Here is a 19,305-nt window from a genome sequence, read left to right on the forward strand (position 1 = left end):
CTTTATCATGTCCCTACTGCAGCTCACTAGTCTGGAGACTTTAGGGAATTTCCCTTTGGGTGAGATCTGAGAATCCCCTTCTTGGCCAAGCTGAGTCACTTCACTCCTACTGGGAGAGCTCATTCACCCTGTACTGGCTGGTAAATATTCTCCTATGCATACTCTCTCTAATTCCTATTTTGATATGACTTGGATAAATGGGGTTTATTTGTTATTTGCTATGTGTGTTCGTTATGGACCTCACATTTGGTGGGAGAGTAATTAAGACAGAAACTTTGTGGCATTTCTTCCTCATTGAAAGATAGTGATCAGCAGCATAGCTCGGACCTAAAAATGATTTCCCCTAGACTAACAACATTTAAGAGAGAAGACAGATATAATTCTAGCCCAATATACCCTTCTTTGAGGAAAGCTGTGTAGCCAGCCTCTGGCCCCAATCTCCTGCTTCTCCTCTCAGCCAAAATCAAAGTCTCCTCTCCCTTGGAGAAGAGTGGGGGGAGGGGAAGAGATTCTAAAGATGTTCAGTCTTAACTCCCTGCAAGCCACATCTAGAATGACCCATGTGGGCACACATAACCTACCTGGGCAAAACACACCACACACATACACACACACGCACCCATCTCTTACACATGGAAAGATTTACACGACACGATGTGAGAGGACGCCAGAATTACTGGAGGAGGAGGGAGAAGGGAGAGGAATCCATGGTTGTGAAACATAGCCTCATTTTCAAATCTTTTATGTATTAATTGGTTTTGCTTTTTTCCCTCATCTTCTTTTTTTAAATCTTTGCTATATATGATGGTTCCCTGGGAAGAGGAAATGTGTCAAAATAGAAGATATCAATAAAAACATATGTTTAAAATCAAAAGAATGTGTTGAACGATTTCCCAGGATGTGAAGCAATCTATTCCTATGTATCCTGGGCTTACCTCACTGTTCACCTGACTGGTCTGTCCAAGACACATCCATTGATGAAATAACTCTAAGGCTATCCATCCAGCTGAAGTTATAACCTGGTAGCTGAAACTCTAGTTATATCCCCAAAGAAAGTGAAGCTCACTCAAAAAAGTATGGACTCTCTTATTCATAAGTCTTGGCATTTCCAGTATTGAACAATGCCTGGCATGCAGTAGGCACTTAATAAATCCTTGTTGATTAATTGATAAAGTGAGTAATATGTCTAGGGAAGCCACTCATTTTGCTGCTACTGAGAAGGCATAACAAAGGCAGAGATGCAGCACATGGGAATTGGGTCAGCAGGTACTGAGTCAGGACCCCACTAGATCCACCGAGACCTTGGTTGATGTGCATGGTAATCAGGATATTATTGGAGTTGAAAACAATTTCCTCACCCAAGTTCCACAGAGATTCTTTCGAGTGCTAAATGAAGTCCTCCACGTAGAGGATGTAAAAGAAATGAAATCCAACAATACCAACTTTTGACAGAGTGTGAAAGGAATTTCTAACCCTAAGTCAGATAGAGGACTGGGATCTGGGAGCTTCAGTCCAGCAAGAAGGAGAAAAAGTTGCCTAAATAGATTTAATCTTAGCTTAAGGGCTTCTCCTGGCTTTTGTGGGCTACCAGGTTGTACGTGGTTGCAATGCCCTAATGAACTATGATTCAAAGACCTTGGCTTTCTCCCCTCAGGAAAAGGCTGCCTGGCAGCTGCAGTCCAGCAGGTGGCAGAAGAAAGCAGTTAATGATAACAATTGAAGAATAGCTACTAAAGACCAATAGGTGGGAGCAGAGAGCAGCTCCTCAGAAGTCAGCAAGCCTGCCCAGCAGCAGTCGCAACAGCACAGACATCATTTAGATTCCTGGGAACCCAGCAAAGAAAAGCATTGTGACAGAGGGACAGAGCTACTGAAGGAATCAAAGTATTGGCTGCTCTCTGCAGCACTGGAGGCACAAAGTGCCCCAGACACCTAGGTGGTCTGGCCACATACATTTCTGGTGCACCATTCCATTCCTGCTCCCTAGGCACACACACACCCTTCAACGATGATCCCCCTTCAATGGGCAGTGGATATGGCAGCCAGAAATACAGTGTAACACCATGTATGTGGAGAGACATCTTTCTGGCTACGTGTTTTACTGTTGTTGGAACATCTTTTGTTTTGAACTTATTATTCTCTGGATCACACACACAAACACACTCAAAATCCATGTGTAATGGGTCCCAAAGCCCATTGGTATGGGCCTCTGTCCTCATGAGTGGCGATGAATGGTTTGTGTGAGTGAAAGAGCTTCAGGTCTCAGCCAGTATTCTTTGGGACTCTTTAAGCCTTGAGTCACTTCAAGCACTTCTGGGAAAGGCCAGCCCCACTTACAGTTACTGAACAAAGAAAAGCCCCTGGGAAGATGTGAGAGGAGTAGCAAGCACTCTCCATCACGTCCCCAACCCAGCTTGCTACCATTGAGAGAGATCTGGGACTCTCTCTTGGTTAATCTGAGTTATCTCACTCCCAACGGGAGAGCCTCACCACTTTGTATTGTCTGATCTATATTCTCCTGTGTGTACCTTCTATGATTTCTGTTTTGCTATGATTTGGATAAATGACTTTTTTGCTATTCTCTATGCTCATTGTAGAATTATTTGGTGGGAAAGGGGTCAAGCCTTGGATATAGAGCTTGTGGTCCTCCAAACCCAAGAAGGACAAAGTGATCAGAATTTAGATGTAACCCAATCATATACCCCACACAAACAATATTTAAGGGAGCAGATATACTTCTAGCCTAGCACCCATCTCCCCCTGAAGAAAGCATAGTGGACTGCCTCTGGCCCCAACCTCTTGCTTCCCCTCCTGGAAGGAATGAAAGTCTCCCTTAGAGAAGGGTAGGGGGGGAGAAGAGGGTAGAGGTATCTATTCTGTCCCCCTTCAAGGTAAGACAGAGGGATGGCCCTTGCCACACACAGACCTTACTGTACATGGGGACTCTCTAAACATTGGTGGGAGCTTGTGATCTATGGTTTGAATAGATATTGTCCCCTTCTTAAAACTGGGATGTCACAGCTCTATAAATAGTAGCATTTGGATGACCATCACCTTTAGAGAATGACTCTTCTATTTGGGGTCTGCATTGGACATCCTCAGTAATGATGGTGAGGGCCTTATGTAAATGTTTCCTCAGTGAGGGTGGGCCTTGCGTGTGTATGTGTATGAATATGTGTATGTTTGTATGTGTGTATACACATATGTGTGTGTGTGTGGATACCTCTGTTGAGGCTAATGCTTAATGTATCATTGACAAAATGTATCTCTAAGGTGAAATATGACATCGAATTTTTATGATTTTAAGATATACATTCAACACATCGTACTCAATAAGAGTCTTGAGTGACATGTCTAGTTCTGCTACCAACTTTTTTTTTCAATCAAGAAGGAATAGATACCATAGAATATTCTCTTTTCTACATTTTTCAGTCACATGTGTTTAAAGATGTGTGAACTGATCTAAAAGAAAATTGGAGGAAACCTGCCTATTTCTCTCATTAGAAGTATCCTTCGTGGTGTGGTGGGGTGAGGTCCTGATGTTCAGAAACATGGAAGAGAGATGTGTATGGGTTAGCCGTTGTTGATGGGTAAAGGATGGAATCTTCAGAAAATAGAGGTCAGGACACTAGACTTTGATTTTTGGCAGGTCCTGAATATATTATAGAAGGGATGGTTTAAGAATATTTAGAAAGGGAAGCAGTGATCACTAAAGATGAAGTCAACATGGTTTCATTAAGAATGGGCTACTATATGAACCTAACCTTGCTATCTTTTTTTACAGGGTTAAATCAGGGTAACACTATGGGAAATCAGGAAACTGCCATGAACGTGGCATTACTGGATTCGACAAGGCACTGTGCGACAGGCACTGTACTATTTGAGATACAAAGGCAAAAATATGATCCCTGTCCTCAAAATGCGTGCATTCTAATGGGAGAAACAACAATAACTAGGTGCATACAAGATATATATACAAAGTGGATGAAAAATAATTTGATAGAAAAGAAAGGGATGATAGCCTGAAAGCACTGAGAGCTGAAGGGACTAAAGATCATAGTAAGAAAAGAAAGGTTTAAGGGGACCAAGGAAGAGGGGAAGATAGGATGATGGGAGATGGTGAGTAGGAGAAGGAATTTCAGTGTTCCTTTTCTTAAAATAAGTTTTTATTGATGCCTTCTGTTTCTTACCCCATCATAGTTATCCTAAGTATTCTTTCTCCTCTCCTTCCCAGACCATGTGATAAACAGTATTTTTTAAAGAGAAAAAAAAATCAGCACAACTAATGAATGCATTGGAAAAGGTCCAAAAATTTGTGCAATGTATAACATCTATAGGCCTCCCCCCTCCATAAAGAGGTGGATTGGGGGCATTTTCCCATATAGAGATATTCAAATTCAAATTTATTCAAATCATGCTTGATCTTTATAATTTTTATATATTCACTTTTGATTTTTTGGTGCATAAGTATCCTTTCCATTTACCTTGTGTTGTTATATTGTTTGCTTGGCTCTGCTTACTTTCTCTGTGTCAGTTCATATAAATCTTTCCATGTTTCTCTGTATTCCTCACAAATTATTTTTTGCAGTCCATTATACGTGTGTGTGTGTGTATATATATATATATATATATACATACATATATATATACATACATATATATATTCCATTATATACATAGATATATTCCATTATATTCACAGTCCATTATAGATAGATAGATAGATAGATAGATTCCATTATATTCACCTGCCAAAATTTCTAGGTATTCCCTAATTGAAGAGCATCTATTTCCAATTCTTTGATATCACAAAAAGTTTTGCTGTAAATATTTTGGTGTGTATGAGGACTTTCTTATTATCATTAGTTTTCTTGGGGTATAATAAGATCGGTAATGGAGTCTCTGATTCAAAGAGTATAGACATCTTAATCACTTTATTTGCATAATTCCAAACTGCTTTCCAAAATGTTTATAACATTTCACAGCCCTACCGACAATGTGTTTGTGCTCCTGTCATTGCACAATCCCTCCAACATTGACTATTGCCAATGTCTGTGGTGAAACCTCAGGGTTGTTTTGATTTTTATTTCTCTTCTTATTAGTGATTTAAAGAATTCTTCCATGTGATTGCGAATACTTTACAATTCTTCTTTTGAGTACTGTATGTTCATATCCTTTGACCACTTATCTATTGAGGAACAGCTATTCCATATGTGTAATGTGTATATGTATATACAATATGTGTATGTTTGTATGATTATTTCTCTTTCTTGGATCCCAAACTCTTCTCAGAGAACTTTGATACAAAGATTTTTCCAACCCTATCACTTTCCTTCTCATCCCAGGTTTATCAATTTTGCCTAAAAAGAAATTTTTCAGTTTCACGTAAAGTTATTAATTTTATCTTTTGTAATTGCCTCTATCTCTTGCTTAGTTGGGAATGGCTGTGAAAGGCATGTGATCTGTTTCTCTTCTAATTTTTTTACAGAATGATCTTTAAGATCAAGGTCCCATGTCCATTTAGAATACATTGTGGAATATAGTATAAGATGTTAGTTTAAGCCCAACTTCTGCCTTATTTGCTTTTCATTTTTCCTAGCAGTTTTTAGCAAATAAGTTTTTTTCCCTAGGTAATTTGTGTTTTCCATTTATTAAACACTGGGTTATCAAGTTCTATTGTCTGTGAGTCTAGTCTGCTCCATTTATCTATCTCAATACCAGATGTTTTTTAATGATTTCTTCCCAGTAACATAATTAAAAGTCTAGAACACTTCTTCCCTCTTCATCCTTTCTCCTTTTCATCATTGTCTTTATTCTAGATTTTGTTTTTTCAATTGAATTTTGTTATTATTTTATCAAGTACTATAGAGTACCCCTTAGCATTTAAAGTATACATTACCTTTGGTAATATTGTCATTTTTATTATATTGGCATGGCCTAGCCATGAGCACTGCATATTCCTCAGCTATTCAAGTTGTTCTTTATTTCTTTAAGAAGCACTTTACAATTGAATCTGTACAAGGTTTTTTTTGTGCTTTGGGAGTTTGATCCCCAAATATTTTACGCATTTTGAAATTATTGGGAGTGGAAATTCCCTTTCTATTTTTGTTTCTTGGGTTTTGTTATTACATAGGAATGAGTTCATTTTTGAGGGTTTATTTTGTAGCTTGCAACTTTGCTATTAATTATCTCAATTAGTATCTTTGCTACTTTCTCTAGTGTTTTCCAAGTAAGCCTTCATATCATCAGCAAATACGGCCAGTTTGATTTCCTCTTTATCTATCTTTATGCCTTTCATTTCTTTCTCTGGTTTTATTGCTTTTGCTAGCATTCCCAGAACTATATAAAACAATGGGGAAAGTGGGCATCCTTGCTTCACTCTTGTATTTATTGGGAAATGTTCTAGTGTATACCCACTGAGCATGATGCTTGCTTTTCATTTTAGATAGATGGCTTTTTTGATGTTTAAAAAAAAAGCTTCCTCTATGCCTATATTTTGTAAAGTTTTTCACACAAAAGAGTGCTGCACTTTGTCAAAAAGACTTCTCTGAATCTATTGAGATGATCATGTGGTTTTAGATGTTTTGGTTTTTAATATGATTAATCATGTTGAATGTTTTCCTAATGTTGAACCACCCAGGCACCCCTGCTCTAAATCCCACTAGGTCATAATGAATGATTTCTTGGATAAGTCATTATGGTCTACCTGATAAAATGCTATTTAAAATTTTTGAGTCGATATTCAATAATGAAATTGGTCTATAGTTTTCCTTCTGTGTTCTATCCTTCCCTGGTTTAGGTATAAGAACTATATTTGTCTCACAAGCCAATTCTGGCAGGATGCTTTCTTTTTCAATTTTTGAAAATGACTTGTGAACCATTGGTACTAATTATTTTTTGTAAGTTTGGTAGAATTCTCCCATGAATCCATAAAGACAGGGTGTCCTGTGTTTTTGGTAATTCCTTTGCAGCCAGCTCTATTTCCTTTTCTGACATTGGGTTATTTAAGATCTGTATCTGGCCTTCTGATAGTTTGAGTATTTTGTACTTTTAAATTTATTTCTTTATTTCTTTTTTTATTCTGTGCAAATAACTGTGTGTAATATGATCTAATTATCCTTTTTATTTCTTCTCATTTTGATTTGATTTCATCTTACTCATTTGCTATTTTATTGATTTCACTTTCTACCCCTTTCTTTATCAGATTAGTTAAAAGTTTATCTAGTCCATTGGTCTTTTCAAAGAACTAGCTTTTAATTTTGTCATTTCTATATTTTTGTTTTCAAATACTCTATTTCTTCTCTCATTTTTAAAATCTCTTCCTCTGTGCTTAATTTAAGTGTGCTTATTTGTTGACTTTCTAATTTTCAAATGTATTTCAGTTCACTAATCCTCTCTTTTTCTATTTTGTTAGTGCGTGTTTGCACAGATGTTATTATATTTTCCCTGGGATACTGCTTTTAGCTACATTCCAGAAATTTTGGCATGTTGTTTTCTCATTATCATTTTCCTTCACATAATCATTAATTGTTTCTATGATTTGTTCTTTAACTCACTCATTATTTAGTATTTCATTGGTAAATCTTTCTTTGGGCCTTTTTTGTTTTTAGGACCTGAACAAATGACTATTTTTACTGCATTGTGGTCCATAAAGAATGTGCTCAACTATTTACCTTTCAAAATTTCTTTGCAGTGTCTCTGTGCCCTAATACACAGCCAATTTTTGTAAAATTGTGGTGCAGAGAAATATGTATTTTCTTTTGTTGTCATATTTAGATGCAGCCATAAACTAGAGAAACTCTAGTTTCTCTCGCAATTTGTTCAGTTCCATATTTTCCCTTTTGTTTTTCTTTCTGTTAAACTTATCCAAAATAGAGAGAGGAATATTGAAGTCTTCTGTCACTGTTTATGTTTTCTTGTAGCTCTCTTAATATTTTCTTTATGAATTTATGCACTAAGGAAATTGGAGCATTAAAGTTTATTACTGATGTTGGTGTGCTGTCTGTGGTTCCTTTCCGCATAATATAGTTTCTTTCTTTATCCCTTTTGTATTTCAGATGTTTGTTTTTGCTTTGTCACATAACATAATTGTAACTCCTGCTTTTGGGGATTCATTTGCCTCATAGCAAATTTTTTCCATCTCCTCAGTTTTATTTTTGTGTACGTCTTCATTTTTCAAATGTGATTCATATAAGCAACAGATTGTAGGGTTTTGTTTTCTTATCCAATCTGTCACTCTTTTTCATTTTATTGGGTTATTTAATCCATTCCCATTTAAAGTTATGAGAATTATGTTTATATTTTTCTTCATTTGTCTCTAACACTGGAATTTTTTTTCCAATTATGATTTTTCCCTCTTCTGTTGTTATGGTTAAACTCATATTTTTAGAGTAAAGTCATCCTGGTATGCACCCTGCACTTCATTGCTCTTCAGAACACATTATTCTGTTCCTTTCTGTGTTTTCTGATAGATGCAGAAGAGTCTTGAATTAATTAAATTTCCTTTCCTTTGTTTTTGAATGTCTTTCCCCTGTTGCTTACAGAATTTGTTGTTTCTAAACTGAATTGTTAAATTTAACCATTATATGTCTTGAAGTTTGCAGTCTTGGGTTTTTTCTGGTGGCAATCTGTGAATTCTTTTAATAGGTATTTCATTTTTTATGTCCAGAAGTTCTGCACAGTTCTCTTCTATTATTTTCCTATATAATCGTGTTAATAGTTTTTTACTTAAATATTTATAGCAGCTCTTGTGTGATGGCAAAGAATTGGAAATCAAAGGGGTGCCCATCAATTGGGAAATGGCTAAACAAGCTGTGGTATATGATGGTAATGGAATATTATTGTGCTGTGAGAAATGACAAGCAGGATGAGTTCAGAAAAACCTGGAAAGACTTACATGAACTGATGCAGAGTGAAGTGAACAGAACCAGGAGAATGTGGTACACAGTAACATCAATAGTGTTCACTGAAGAACTGGGAATAACTTAGCTCTTCTCAGCAATACAATGATCCGAGACAATCCCAAAGGACTTATGATGGAGTGTGCTATCTGCCTCCAGAGAAAGAATTGATATTGACTGAATACAGACTGAAGCATGTTAGTTTTTCCCTTTCATTTTGTTCTTCTATTTGACTCTTTTTGTACAAAATAGCTAATGTGGAAATGTTTTACACGATTGCACACATGCAACTTATGGCAGACTGCTCACCATCTCAGGGAGGGGAGAGGGAAGGGAGGGAGGAAGGGATAGAACTTGGAACTCAAGACTTTAAATAAAAATGTTGAAAATTGAAAAAAAAAAGAGTTTTTGTCCTATAATGTTTTTCTGGGAGGCCTATGACCCTTAAGTTGTCTCTCTATAGCCCATCTTTAAAATCAGTAGGTTTTGCTTGCATGCAAAGTGACCAGATTTTCTCTTAATTTCTTTTTTGCTTCTCTTCTTCTAGGTTGTCCTTCGCTTCTGTATATTTGCATTTCCAATCTACTGTTCCGTCTTTTGTTTCTTTGCTAAGATTTGCCATTTCAGATTCTACTTTTTCTACTCTGCCCATTATTTTTGCTGGGCAGGCCATAAATTCTGCTTTCATAATTCACACTTCTCTTTTAAACCACTTATTAACAGTGTATTGTGACCTCATATTCTCCTCAAATTCCACAAGATCCTCTGTCTCTAAGTGTCAGATCATTTTCCTTTGTTTGACAATATTTATTCATAGATGCCTGAACTCATTTATTAAATTTAGAAGCCATATTTCTTTCTGCTGTTAATATTTTCCTTGCTGATTTCTCTGAATATGTTCAAGGTCTTTGAGTTTTCTTCTTTCTGAGATCTTTGGTAATTTCAGGGTTTTCCCCTATTGCTCACTTTCTAATTTCCTCACCTCTAACTGTGGTTGCTTTGGCGCCTAGATTTCAAATCATCTCATCTTCCCACACTAGGCAATTCATGGCTCACCAGGGTAGGTATCTGCCACAAATGACTTTTGGGGGAAACAGAACTGGCCCTATCTATATGCTGAGCTCTTTCCCTCAGACCTGCCAGAGTGCTACATAGCGCGCGTGCGCGCGCACACACACACACACACACACACACACACACACACACACACACACAATCAAGCGTTCTGTCCTATTCCCTCTATTTCTCAGTTATCTATCTTGGCACCAGCAGGTCAGAAAGCTGCTGCTCTAGTACTATGGGGTTGATTTCTGCAGTTTGCATCTCTTAGGCTCTGAGAGGAGGGGTGGAGTGGTGTGGGGTGCTGAGCTATATTTCAAGCCCAGATATTCATCCTGCCCCTTTCCTTCTGTTTCTGATTCTCCTGCAGAAATCTTTTGCAGCTTAAACCATGGTCCATCATGGCACTGGCTCTGTAACCCCAGAAAGCTTCTGCCCCAGAGCGATGGCTATCAGCCTGAAGGTGAGATCTCCACAGCACTGATGAGAGTGAAGGAGACTGGAACATGGGGTCAGGTTTTGTTGCAAGGCTTTGTGTTAGATCCTGGGGCTGTATAGTGCAGCCTCACTGCTAGTAGCTTAGTAGGAGGCGGAAGAGGGGTCCTGAGTAAGATCAGGGCAGGCATCAGTTCATGGTCTGCTTTGGTTTTTTAACCTTTGTTTGGATTCTAGGTGTCCTAAATCATGGAAACAGCTGAAGTTACTTTATCTTTGGCACATAATTTGTTTTTGAGATGGTTAAGAGGTCAAGGAGATAGGAGAAAATGTCTAGTCCTCCATCTTGTTAATCACATGACCCAGAAGTCCCAACTTCAGAGTTCTTGATCATAAAGGAGAACACTTACGATGCTGGAAATTAAGGATGCAGCCACCTGTGTGTAAATACTGCAGAAGTGCAAACGAAGTGCAGGCCATGGAAGTTAAGTAGATTAAGGGGCTGGGAGGGAAGGGTTTTCGAGGAACATTAATATAAATGGGCAAGAGATTGACACAGGGGAGAAGGGAAAATTGTGAGCCAAGCACTGAGACCGCCTTCTAATGCACGCCCTTTGACATAGTAGTAAACGCTTAGAAGAGCTCAGATTGGTGATACTTATCTTAAAGTCAAGTCCAAAGAAGCAGTTGATTAAAGAATGTGTTTCAGGGCAGTTTCTCTATAGAAAAATGGTGCCTTGGTAAGAAGGGGTGAATAGAAGAAGGGTGGATGACTTATCCCTGAATCCAAAAGAAAAATTCACCTGGGCAGCTGGCCCAGACCCAGAAGACTCAAAGACTGCATGAGTGGGGGCCATGACATTGTAATATGTATCCCCATTACCCCTTTGTGATCCCCTCACGATTCCCTGGGTCTCTTTAGGAGGTCTGTGCTCTCCCATTACCCATAATCCCCTTTCAGTAATGCCCCTATGATGACCAGAATCTTACATGAGATTCCATGATTCATTAAGATGCCTTTGACACCCGTCCATGACTCTTGATAATTCCTGTAGCCGCTGAAATATCCCCTATAGCTACTGTAACCTCATAACCCTTTCAACTTCATATTCCCAGTGACTTCTATGATTTGCCCCCTCCCAAAGTCCCATCTCTGGCTTACCATTCTCCTCTTTGTATCCCCAGCCAGCAATGACACAGAGTTCTGAGTCCCTGACTGGAGCATCTGAAGGCCGGGGTAGACAAGCAACTTGGACCAGGTAGCCACAGTGAACAGGTTCATTCATCTCTACCAGTGCAATGTCATTGTTCTCATTCCAAGAGTTGTACTGCTCATGGAGAAGAATATGGACTGCCCTTTGCTCCTGCACAAGGGGGCCAAGGATGGCTGCTGCTGCCCACTGTACCTCCCGTACACCAATCACCAGACGCCACTGACTCAGGTCCCTAAAGAAACAGCCAGTGAGATGAGGGACCAGATTAGCCCGTTACCTCCCTCCCCACCCCCACCTACTAAGGGCACATCCCTTCTGGAGGAATCTCCAGGTAAGTTTCCTGAAGGCCTGAGAGAGAAAGAGAGAGAGAGAGAGAGAGGAGAGAGAGAGAGAGAGAGAGAGAGAGAGAGAGAGAGAGAGAGAGAGAGAGAGAGAGACAGAGAGACAGAGAGAGAGAGAGAGACACAGAGAGACACAGAGAGACACAGAGAGACAGAGACAGAGAGAGAGAGACAGAGAGCCCTGAAGACTTAGAAAGGGGGGAAAAAATCCCAGGGAGAGAGATGCACCAAGAAATTCTGAGACCTGGCACCCTATAAACAGAAAGCAAATCCCTAGAAAGAGGCCCTTGACAGCTTCAGAGAGGAAGAGAGAGAAAACCCCAGAGAGACCTTCTCCAGAGAGACACACTGCACCCTCCCCAGACAAGAGATAGTCCTTGAAGAGATACTACAAGATAGATTCTGGAAAGATGCCTAAAATGAGTCATTTGCAGCAACACATTCTAGAGCTAGACCCCCAAAAAGAGAGAAGGGGAAGGGGAAGGGAGAAAAAGAAGGAGGGAGGGAGAGATTGAGGGATGACTGTGGAAAGTGAGACTGCCTCCCAACCCCTATCCCATCACTTCACCTGGTGCCCTTGAAGCAGTGTGCAGCTGTGAGCACCCAGACTGGGGTCAATAGAGAGCCCCCACAAGCATGAGACCTTTGGCCCTTATGGGTAACCAGCTGCATACTGACCATGCAGGGCCAGGCCCCAGGAAGAGTGTCCTTGCCTCCCAAGATTCGACTGTTTTTTACATTCTCAATGTTGGCCCATCGCCGTAATCCACAGGGGCCCCTGGAGGAAGAACAAAAATCAGGGCTCATAAGACAAGGGGATGATGGGGAAGGGGAGGGTAGGAGTTGAAAACTGTCTTCAGTTTTCCTCCATCCCTAGACGAGACCAAATGGGAAGTTCACCCCATCCCCTTCTCCCTAGCCCTGAGGCACCTGGGAGGAAGGAGAGAGGAAAAGGACTACCTCTATGTCTTGCTCCCAAGCTCATGCGTCCCCCGCATTCCTTCTCATGTTCTCTCCTACAGGTGTACCCCACTTGTGCATGTGTGTCCCCCCAACATGCTGTCTCTCACGCACACAATCCTAGAGGAGAGGAGGGACTTCATAGGCTTGTCTAGTCCAAGAAGCCCACCAATGTGGCCAGCCAGCCTCTGCTGGAAGACCTCAGGTCAAAGGGCCCATTTCTCTTTAGGATAGCCCTAACACTTGTGTCCTGTGTCCCCAAACATATACCCTGCACATTCATTCATATGTACCCCAAACATGTCTTCCACCCTCAATCACATGAACCTGCATACGCATAACTTCTATTCACTTACATACACAGCTCCTCATCAACAGCCCCCAAATTCCCTACAAGGGAGAGCAGCAGCGCCTCACAGAGCACCCCTGTCCTCCTCATCCTCCAGCCTGAACTGGGAACCAGCATGACATCACAGTGCCCAATACCAAGCCAATCCCAGGCCAGAGCCCCTTGTGATGGTAAGAGAGAATGTGGGGGGATGGGAGGTGTTCCAGGAAACAGTGGGAGATGAAAACCTGCAGGTACATAAGGGTATAATGATTGTGGCTCCCATGATCATTACCCTTTGAGGCCACAACTACCGTAGGCCATGGACAGGTTATCCAGTATGGTTATCCTCATGAGACATTATGTCTATGTGTGCCTCAAAGCCCTTGTACCAGGCTGAGCAAATGGACAAGTTAAAACTTTGTTCCAGGGAATCAACCTTATTTCTGTGCCTTTTCCCAGTTCCTTCACTGACATGGAAGAATGAAAAAAGATTGCCTAGCTAAGACTGAGGGAACAAAACAGGGAAACTCCAAAGGAGGCTTTTTACTGGTCCCTGGAAAGTTTTTCTGCTTATTTTTCCCTAAAAGTTATTGGAAGAAAAAGCATATAGCCTTTGAGCTAGAAGAATATATGAATGCCTGACCTTCCCTTGGGGAAGAATTAGCCTAGGGTTTCAGCTAAACAGGAAGATGTAGGTGGTGAGCTGCAGTCAGAGATTTTGCATCCAGTCAACCTGTGTGTGGCAAGGCTATATTCATCTGATGGGCACCATGGGACACTGAGAAACCAGCAGGAAGCAGGCCCTCTCAGGGCAGCCCCAAGATAGCACTGGAAAGCATCAGTGGCCCTTCTGTGTCAGAAGCATGACTTGCCCCCCATGCTTCTCTGCCTTGCCCCCAAATGTTCCTTCCCCACATGTGTGCATTCTTGCCATTGGTGATATATATGGATTTGTGGGAAAGTGCATACCAGGTTTATGGGGGAAATGTTTTGTCACTACTTTTGTTACTATGCTATCCCATTAAATGCCTTTTCTTTTAGTTGACTGTGTTCTTTTGGCTGACTTTTAAAGGTGAACATCAGCAGGGGCTCATGTGCTATGGTCTTATTGGATGGAGAGCACAGAGTACCTGGAATCTTAAGTGGGTGTTGTCTAGATCAGTGGTACAAATTCAAATAGAATCCAATCCCTGCAGCAATATATTGACTAGAAAATGACAAATCATTGGTATCTTATACTGCGTATTTATTTTGCTAAACATTTTCCAATTCTATTTTAAATGGAAAACTAAAATCTCCTGGTCTGGGAGAGCATGTGTTTGAGAGAGAGCCCTCACTTTTGCAGCCTTGGCCTCTGGTTTAGAGGCTCAAACCTGAAAGTTGTGGTGTGCCATTGGTTGACGCAAATAGATGAAGAAACTGAGGATCCAATAACCTCGCGGATTGGGGGGGGGACTCTCTAAAGCCATCTGGTCTAACACCCACTCATATCAAGTGTTGTCTCTTCAGCCTCTTCCACATGCTCTTATGAAATATTTTCTTGAAAACCTCTAATGACAGAGAACGCATTAACCTACACAAAACCTGGGCATGAAATGATGTACCTAGAATGAAAGATAAAGCTAAAACTCTAACCCAAGTTTTCTGATTCAAAATCCCAAGTTATCTCTAGCACAACACCTCACGACTCACAATCAATCAATGAGCACATAGTAAGTTATCATGCCAGGCACCATTCAAGGTGCTGAGGATACAAAGACAGAAATAAAATGTCTCAGTGCTCAAGGAACTCATGTTGTTCAGGGGAGATGTCCACACATCCCAGGAATGCCACTTCACGTGGCATCCACATAACTCCAATGTGCCTTCACTGGCAGCTCTAAAAGTGTGGGGAAGGAAGGAAGAAGGAGTGTGGAGGGCTCAGTTAGTGTCTCTACCACATGGCTACAACCCAGTACATTCAGGGTACTCAGGGGTAACTATGGAAAGGGGGAAAAAAATCGGTGCCTACCAGTCACCACTAAAACACCTATGCTTCTAACAGTATGCTCCCTATTTCCACAAAGTAAGTTACAATGACACTGCTGACTTTTTTTAAAAATCAATTTTTATTGTTATCTTTTGTTTTCATATTGGCCAAATTTCCCCCTTCATTCCTCCCCCTCCCTTTTCCAGAGAGATACCATTGACTCTTAAACATAAAACATTTACTTAATAATGCAAAATAAAGAATAATCATTATATTTATTCAATAGAAGGCAAAAGCAGGAATGAAAATATAATTGTACATCCACAAACCTGAATCAGACTTTCTTACCAATGGACACAGTATCCAGAGGAGAGAGTGAGCATACATCTATGAAACTTAGCAGAAAGGCACACGAATAGGGAAACCTATGTGCTTGGGATGGCCCTGGATGGCAGATCTTGGTATCCTTGGTCTCTTTATAGAACAGTCTTCACCGAGAATCACTTTTTGGACAATCATTTCTTAGCTACTCTAAGGCCACTGAAGCACAGTTAGTCACTTTTAACATCGCTCTTAGCAGGGTGCTGAAAAGTGTTACACTCTTTTGGCAAAAGATATCAGCATAGCTCAAAACAGGTGCAAAGCTAGTCTCTCCCCTTTACCTTCTCTTAAACTATAGAAAGCAATGAAAGGTAATGCAGCCACCCCTAGAAAAGTTCCCCTTCTCTTAGGCTGTTGAAAGCAATAAAGAGAAATAAGGCTAGATAGCTCTTCAAATAAGCAGAGGGCCCTGCTTTTCTCCAATCAGCTTCTACAAGGTACAAAGCTGCTCTGATTCCAATCCTTTCTCTCTTAACACATCCATTTTCCCCCTAATCCGCTCTCAGCAAATCAGTGCCTCTCTTCCAATCATCATGGCTCCCAGCAAAATAGCTTGAGTCACCTAGACAATTTCAGCTCCTATCAGTTCCTGTGTTTTATCTTCTGTAAGTAGCTTCTCTCATGCACGGCCTTCTGTATCTCCTATCACCAAGTCCTCACACTCAGCTTTTCCTGCTTCAATCTTTTTTTCTGGTCATCTCCTATACAGTTTTTAATACCTCATTTTAGAGCCTCTTTGTATTTAGTGACCCATCTCCAAGTTATGATATGGAAAAAAAATCAATCTTTTTGTCAGGTATGACCCCAAAGTCCTCATATTATCTTCCCATAGTCCCCCAAATAGTTATTTAATTTAAAGCCTAATCTGTCAATCAGTAAACATTTATTAAGCACCTACTATGTGCCAGGCACTGTGCTAAGGTCTAGGGATCTGAAGAAAGGTAAAGACAGTCCCTGCCTCAAGAAGCTCATTGTCTAATTTGGGGGAGACAATACACAAAAGGAAGAGGGGGGGCCCACCGTGGAATGTTGATGTTATGTAATGTAAATTTATAGTGGACCCAGTCAGCATAGATTCATGATTTTCTCCAGCCTGGTTCAGCAGCACCTGTGTCAGAGCAAGGACAGCAAATGGTGGGAGGCATCCAGGGTGGATTCAAGATCAGGTGTATGGCTGTAAACCTTCAACACTCTTCAAACTGTCGCATGTAATTTGTGGGTTTGGGACCCAGGGTCAATTGATCCCCTGTGGCCCTTGCTTCTTCTCCCTTCCTGGGCTTAGTGACATGGGTCTCAAGATCCTTGCCCCTCCCAGGGATTTCTGGGTCTCCTCTTTTCCTCTGAGATGGTTTGGATAACTGTCCCAGGAAAGGTTTGGAGGAACTGCATAGGAAAAGCGCAAGTCTCCTTGTGGGGAAGAAGCATTTACTTGGAAGAAAGAAGAACCTTCAGGCCAGCGGTGTAAAACTGGAACCTCACATTGACCTAGAAAACTCCACATCAATACTACGTTGTATTGTGTTTTTACTTATTTTGTTAAAGATTTTCTAATTACATTTTCATCTGGTTCTGCCAGCAAGCAGCGAGTTTGGCACCTCTGAGTTCCTGCTGACTTCATGTTATAATTCTGATGGGCCCCTGAGGAAGAAGGGCAGAGACTTTCCACATGAGACCTGAAGGGGACACAGATGGGCTATCCTGCCTCTGACATGATTCTGAAGGAGGGGGAGGTTTTGGTGGGTAAGGCAGGGAATGGCTGTTGTGCTTTCCTCTCAAAGAGGACCAAAAGATATCGCTATGTTAGAGTCAAGTTACAGTATGTCCGACTGTGGCTGATCAGACCGATAGGAGGAGCTCAGGTCGGGCACAAATACTCCGTGTAAACATTTGGGGTGGATTCTCTAAATCTGTGCCTCTTGCATTGCTCTGGAGCTATTTCAATTCCACTTTGCTCATAGAGCACAGCACCTTCTCTGATGAGCGCACGCCATGGTGAGCGATGCTAGGCCAGTGTTTCCTACGTCACACAATCAATTCCAAAGTTCTTAAGAGAGACCTCGAGAGTGTCCTCCTATTGTTTACTGAGTGGGTGGATCCCAGGGCTTAGCATTCTATAAATGCCGGTTGACTGACTACGTCTGAACATGTGCATCTCAGCTGTGACCTCTCTGCCGAGACAGACTTGAGAAGCTTTATCATTGGTCCTCTGCAGTTGGGATTAGGCCTGGAACTGGTCAGAATTCTGTCCTCTGGCCCAGTTGCTTTCCTTTACAGTACTGCAGTCAAATGAAATGTCCTCTTGGTCTTGTGCGCCATCAGTTCATATAGGTTTTCCCAGGTTTCTCCAAATCCATCCCTTTCATCATTTCTTATGATGTAGTCATAACCTGTTACATCTCTCCTGTCCCTGGTGAGTTCCACCCTTCCACCAGAGTCCTGGCCACATCTTGGTTTGGATACCATATTTCTAGGACATCTCTAAGATCCAACCTGCCTCCTTGCAGTAGACTAACTTCTAGTGAAGTTAATATAAGTTAACAGAACTTCTAGTGAACTTTGCTTGTGGCCTATAGTTGGTGGATTTGTGAACAGACATTGGGAGCCATGAGCTTTACTGCTGGCCCCTTTCTAGGATTCTGTCTAGGATTCAGGTGAGAATATCTGCCAAATTCAAGAACTACAAACAGAAAAGAAACAAGGTAGAAGAATTACGGTTGAGATACTTAGAAGAGCCCAGGAGGGAGACCCTCAGTATCAGCTTGGAGCCCAGGACAACTTGTATGCAAGAGACATATATGACCCTTTAGGCACTTTACTACAAGTGACATGTGCAGAAGAAGTATTTGCTGTGGCAGAAGTGGCATCACCTGTGTTGTGACCATGCCCGGTGTCATTGTCACTACCCTTTATCAGGAAGGCCAATACCAATGGAGAAGTCTCAACACCACCCATCACGTGAACCCAATTGGCAAGATCTGAGGCTTGAACGTTCTGAAGGAAGCAAAACAGAGGGTTTGGCATATTTGTCCTCCTTCACCTTTTTCTCCTTTCTATTTTTGGTGACTCTTGGGATGAATGGTACTTGTAACTTTTTTTCTTTCTCTTTATCTCCTTAGTACTGCCTGTGCCAGGAAGATTGTCTAGCAAACGACCATTATTGTTGTTCAGTCACGTCTGACTCTTCGTGACCACATTTGGGGTTTTCTTGGCAAAGATACTAGAGTGGTGGGTCATCTTCTCCAGCTCATTTGTAGATGAGGAAACTAAGGCAAACAGGGTAAAGTGACTAGCCCAGGGTCACATTGCTAGTAAGTGTCTGAGGTTAGATTTGAACTCAGGCAGATGAGTCTTCCTGATTCAAGGCTGCCACTCTTCCCACTGTAGCTTCACCTAGTTGCCTAAATGTCCCAAAAGCATTTAAATGGTGAAAGGTCCTCTAGAATAGTGGTGTCAAATACAGGACCCCAGTGTAGCCAGAACCTTCTATATATAATTGGGAAATATTTAATAAAATAAATAAAATATAATAAAACATAAATAACATTACATTTCAAAACTAATCCAATATGCAGCCCATAGAGATGCTTGTATATGATTTAGTGGCCCCATTTCTATTTGAGTTTGACACCACTGGCCTTGAAGAGCCTTGGGAACTTCACCATGGGGTGGCATGTGCCAAGACTGATTGACACCACCCAGGGTTCTCCCCACCCCC

The 19,305-nt window shown here is 41.0% G+C and overlaps 1 protein-coding gene across 1 annotated transcript in view; it reads right to left on the reverse strand.

Annotated features, from left to right (window-relative positions):
* The window catches only part of ACR (acrosin), a 38,151-nt gene extending 24,458 nt beyond the window's left edge, over positions 1-13,693 (reverse strand). The window contains exons 1-3 of the mRNA XM_078147853.1: positions 13,266-13,693; positions 12,518-12,727; positions 11,557-11,840 (exon numbers count right to left, since the gene is read on the reverse strand). Coding sequence (XP_078003979.1) covers positions 11,557-11,840; positions 12,518-12,727; positions 13,266-13,375 — 604 coding nt within the window. The 5' untranslated portion in view covers positions 13,376-13,693. The remainder of the gene's footprint in view (positions 1-11,556; positions 11,841-12,517; positions 12,728-13,265) is intronic.
* Positions 13,694-19,305: the final 5,612 nt, after the last annotated feature.

This window comes from Phascolarctos cinereus, unplaced genomic scaffold (genome assembly GCF_003287225.1).
Source record: "Phascolarctos cinereus isolate Bilbo 61053 unplaced genomic scaffold, phaCin_HiC Scaffold_1;HRSCAF=81, whole genome shotgun sequence".
NCBI lineage: Eukaryota > Metazoa > Chordata > Mammalia > Diprotodontia > Phascolarctidae > Phascolarctos > Phascolarctos cinereus.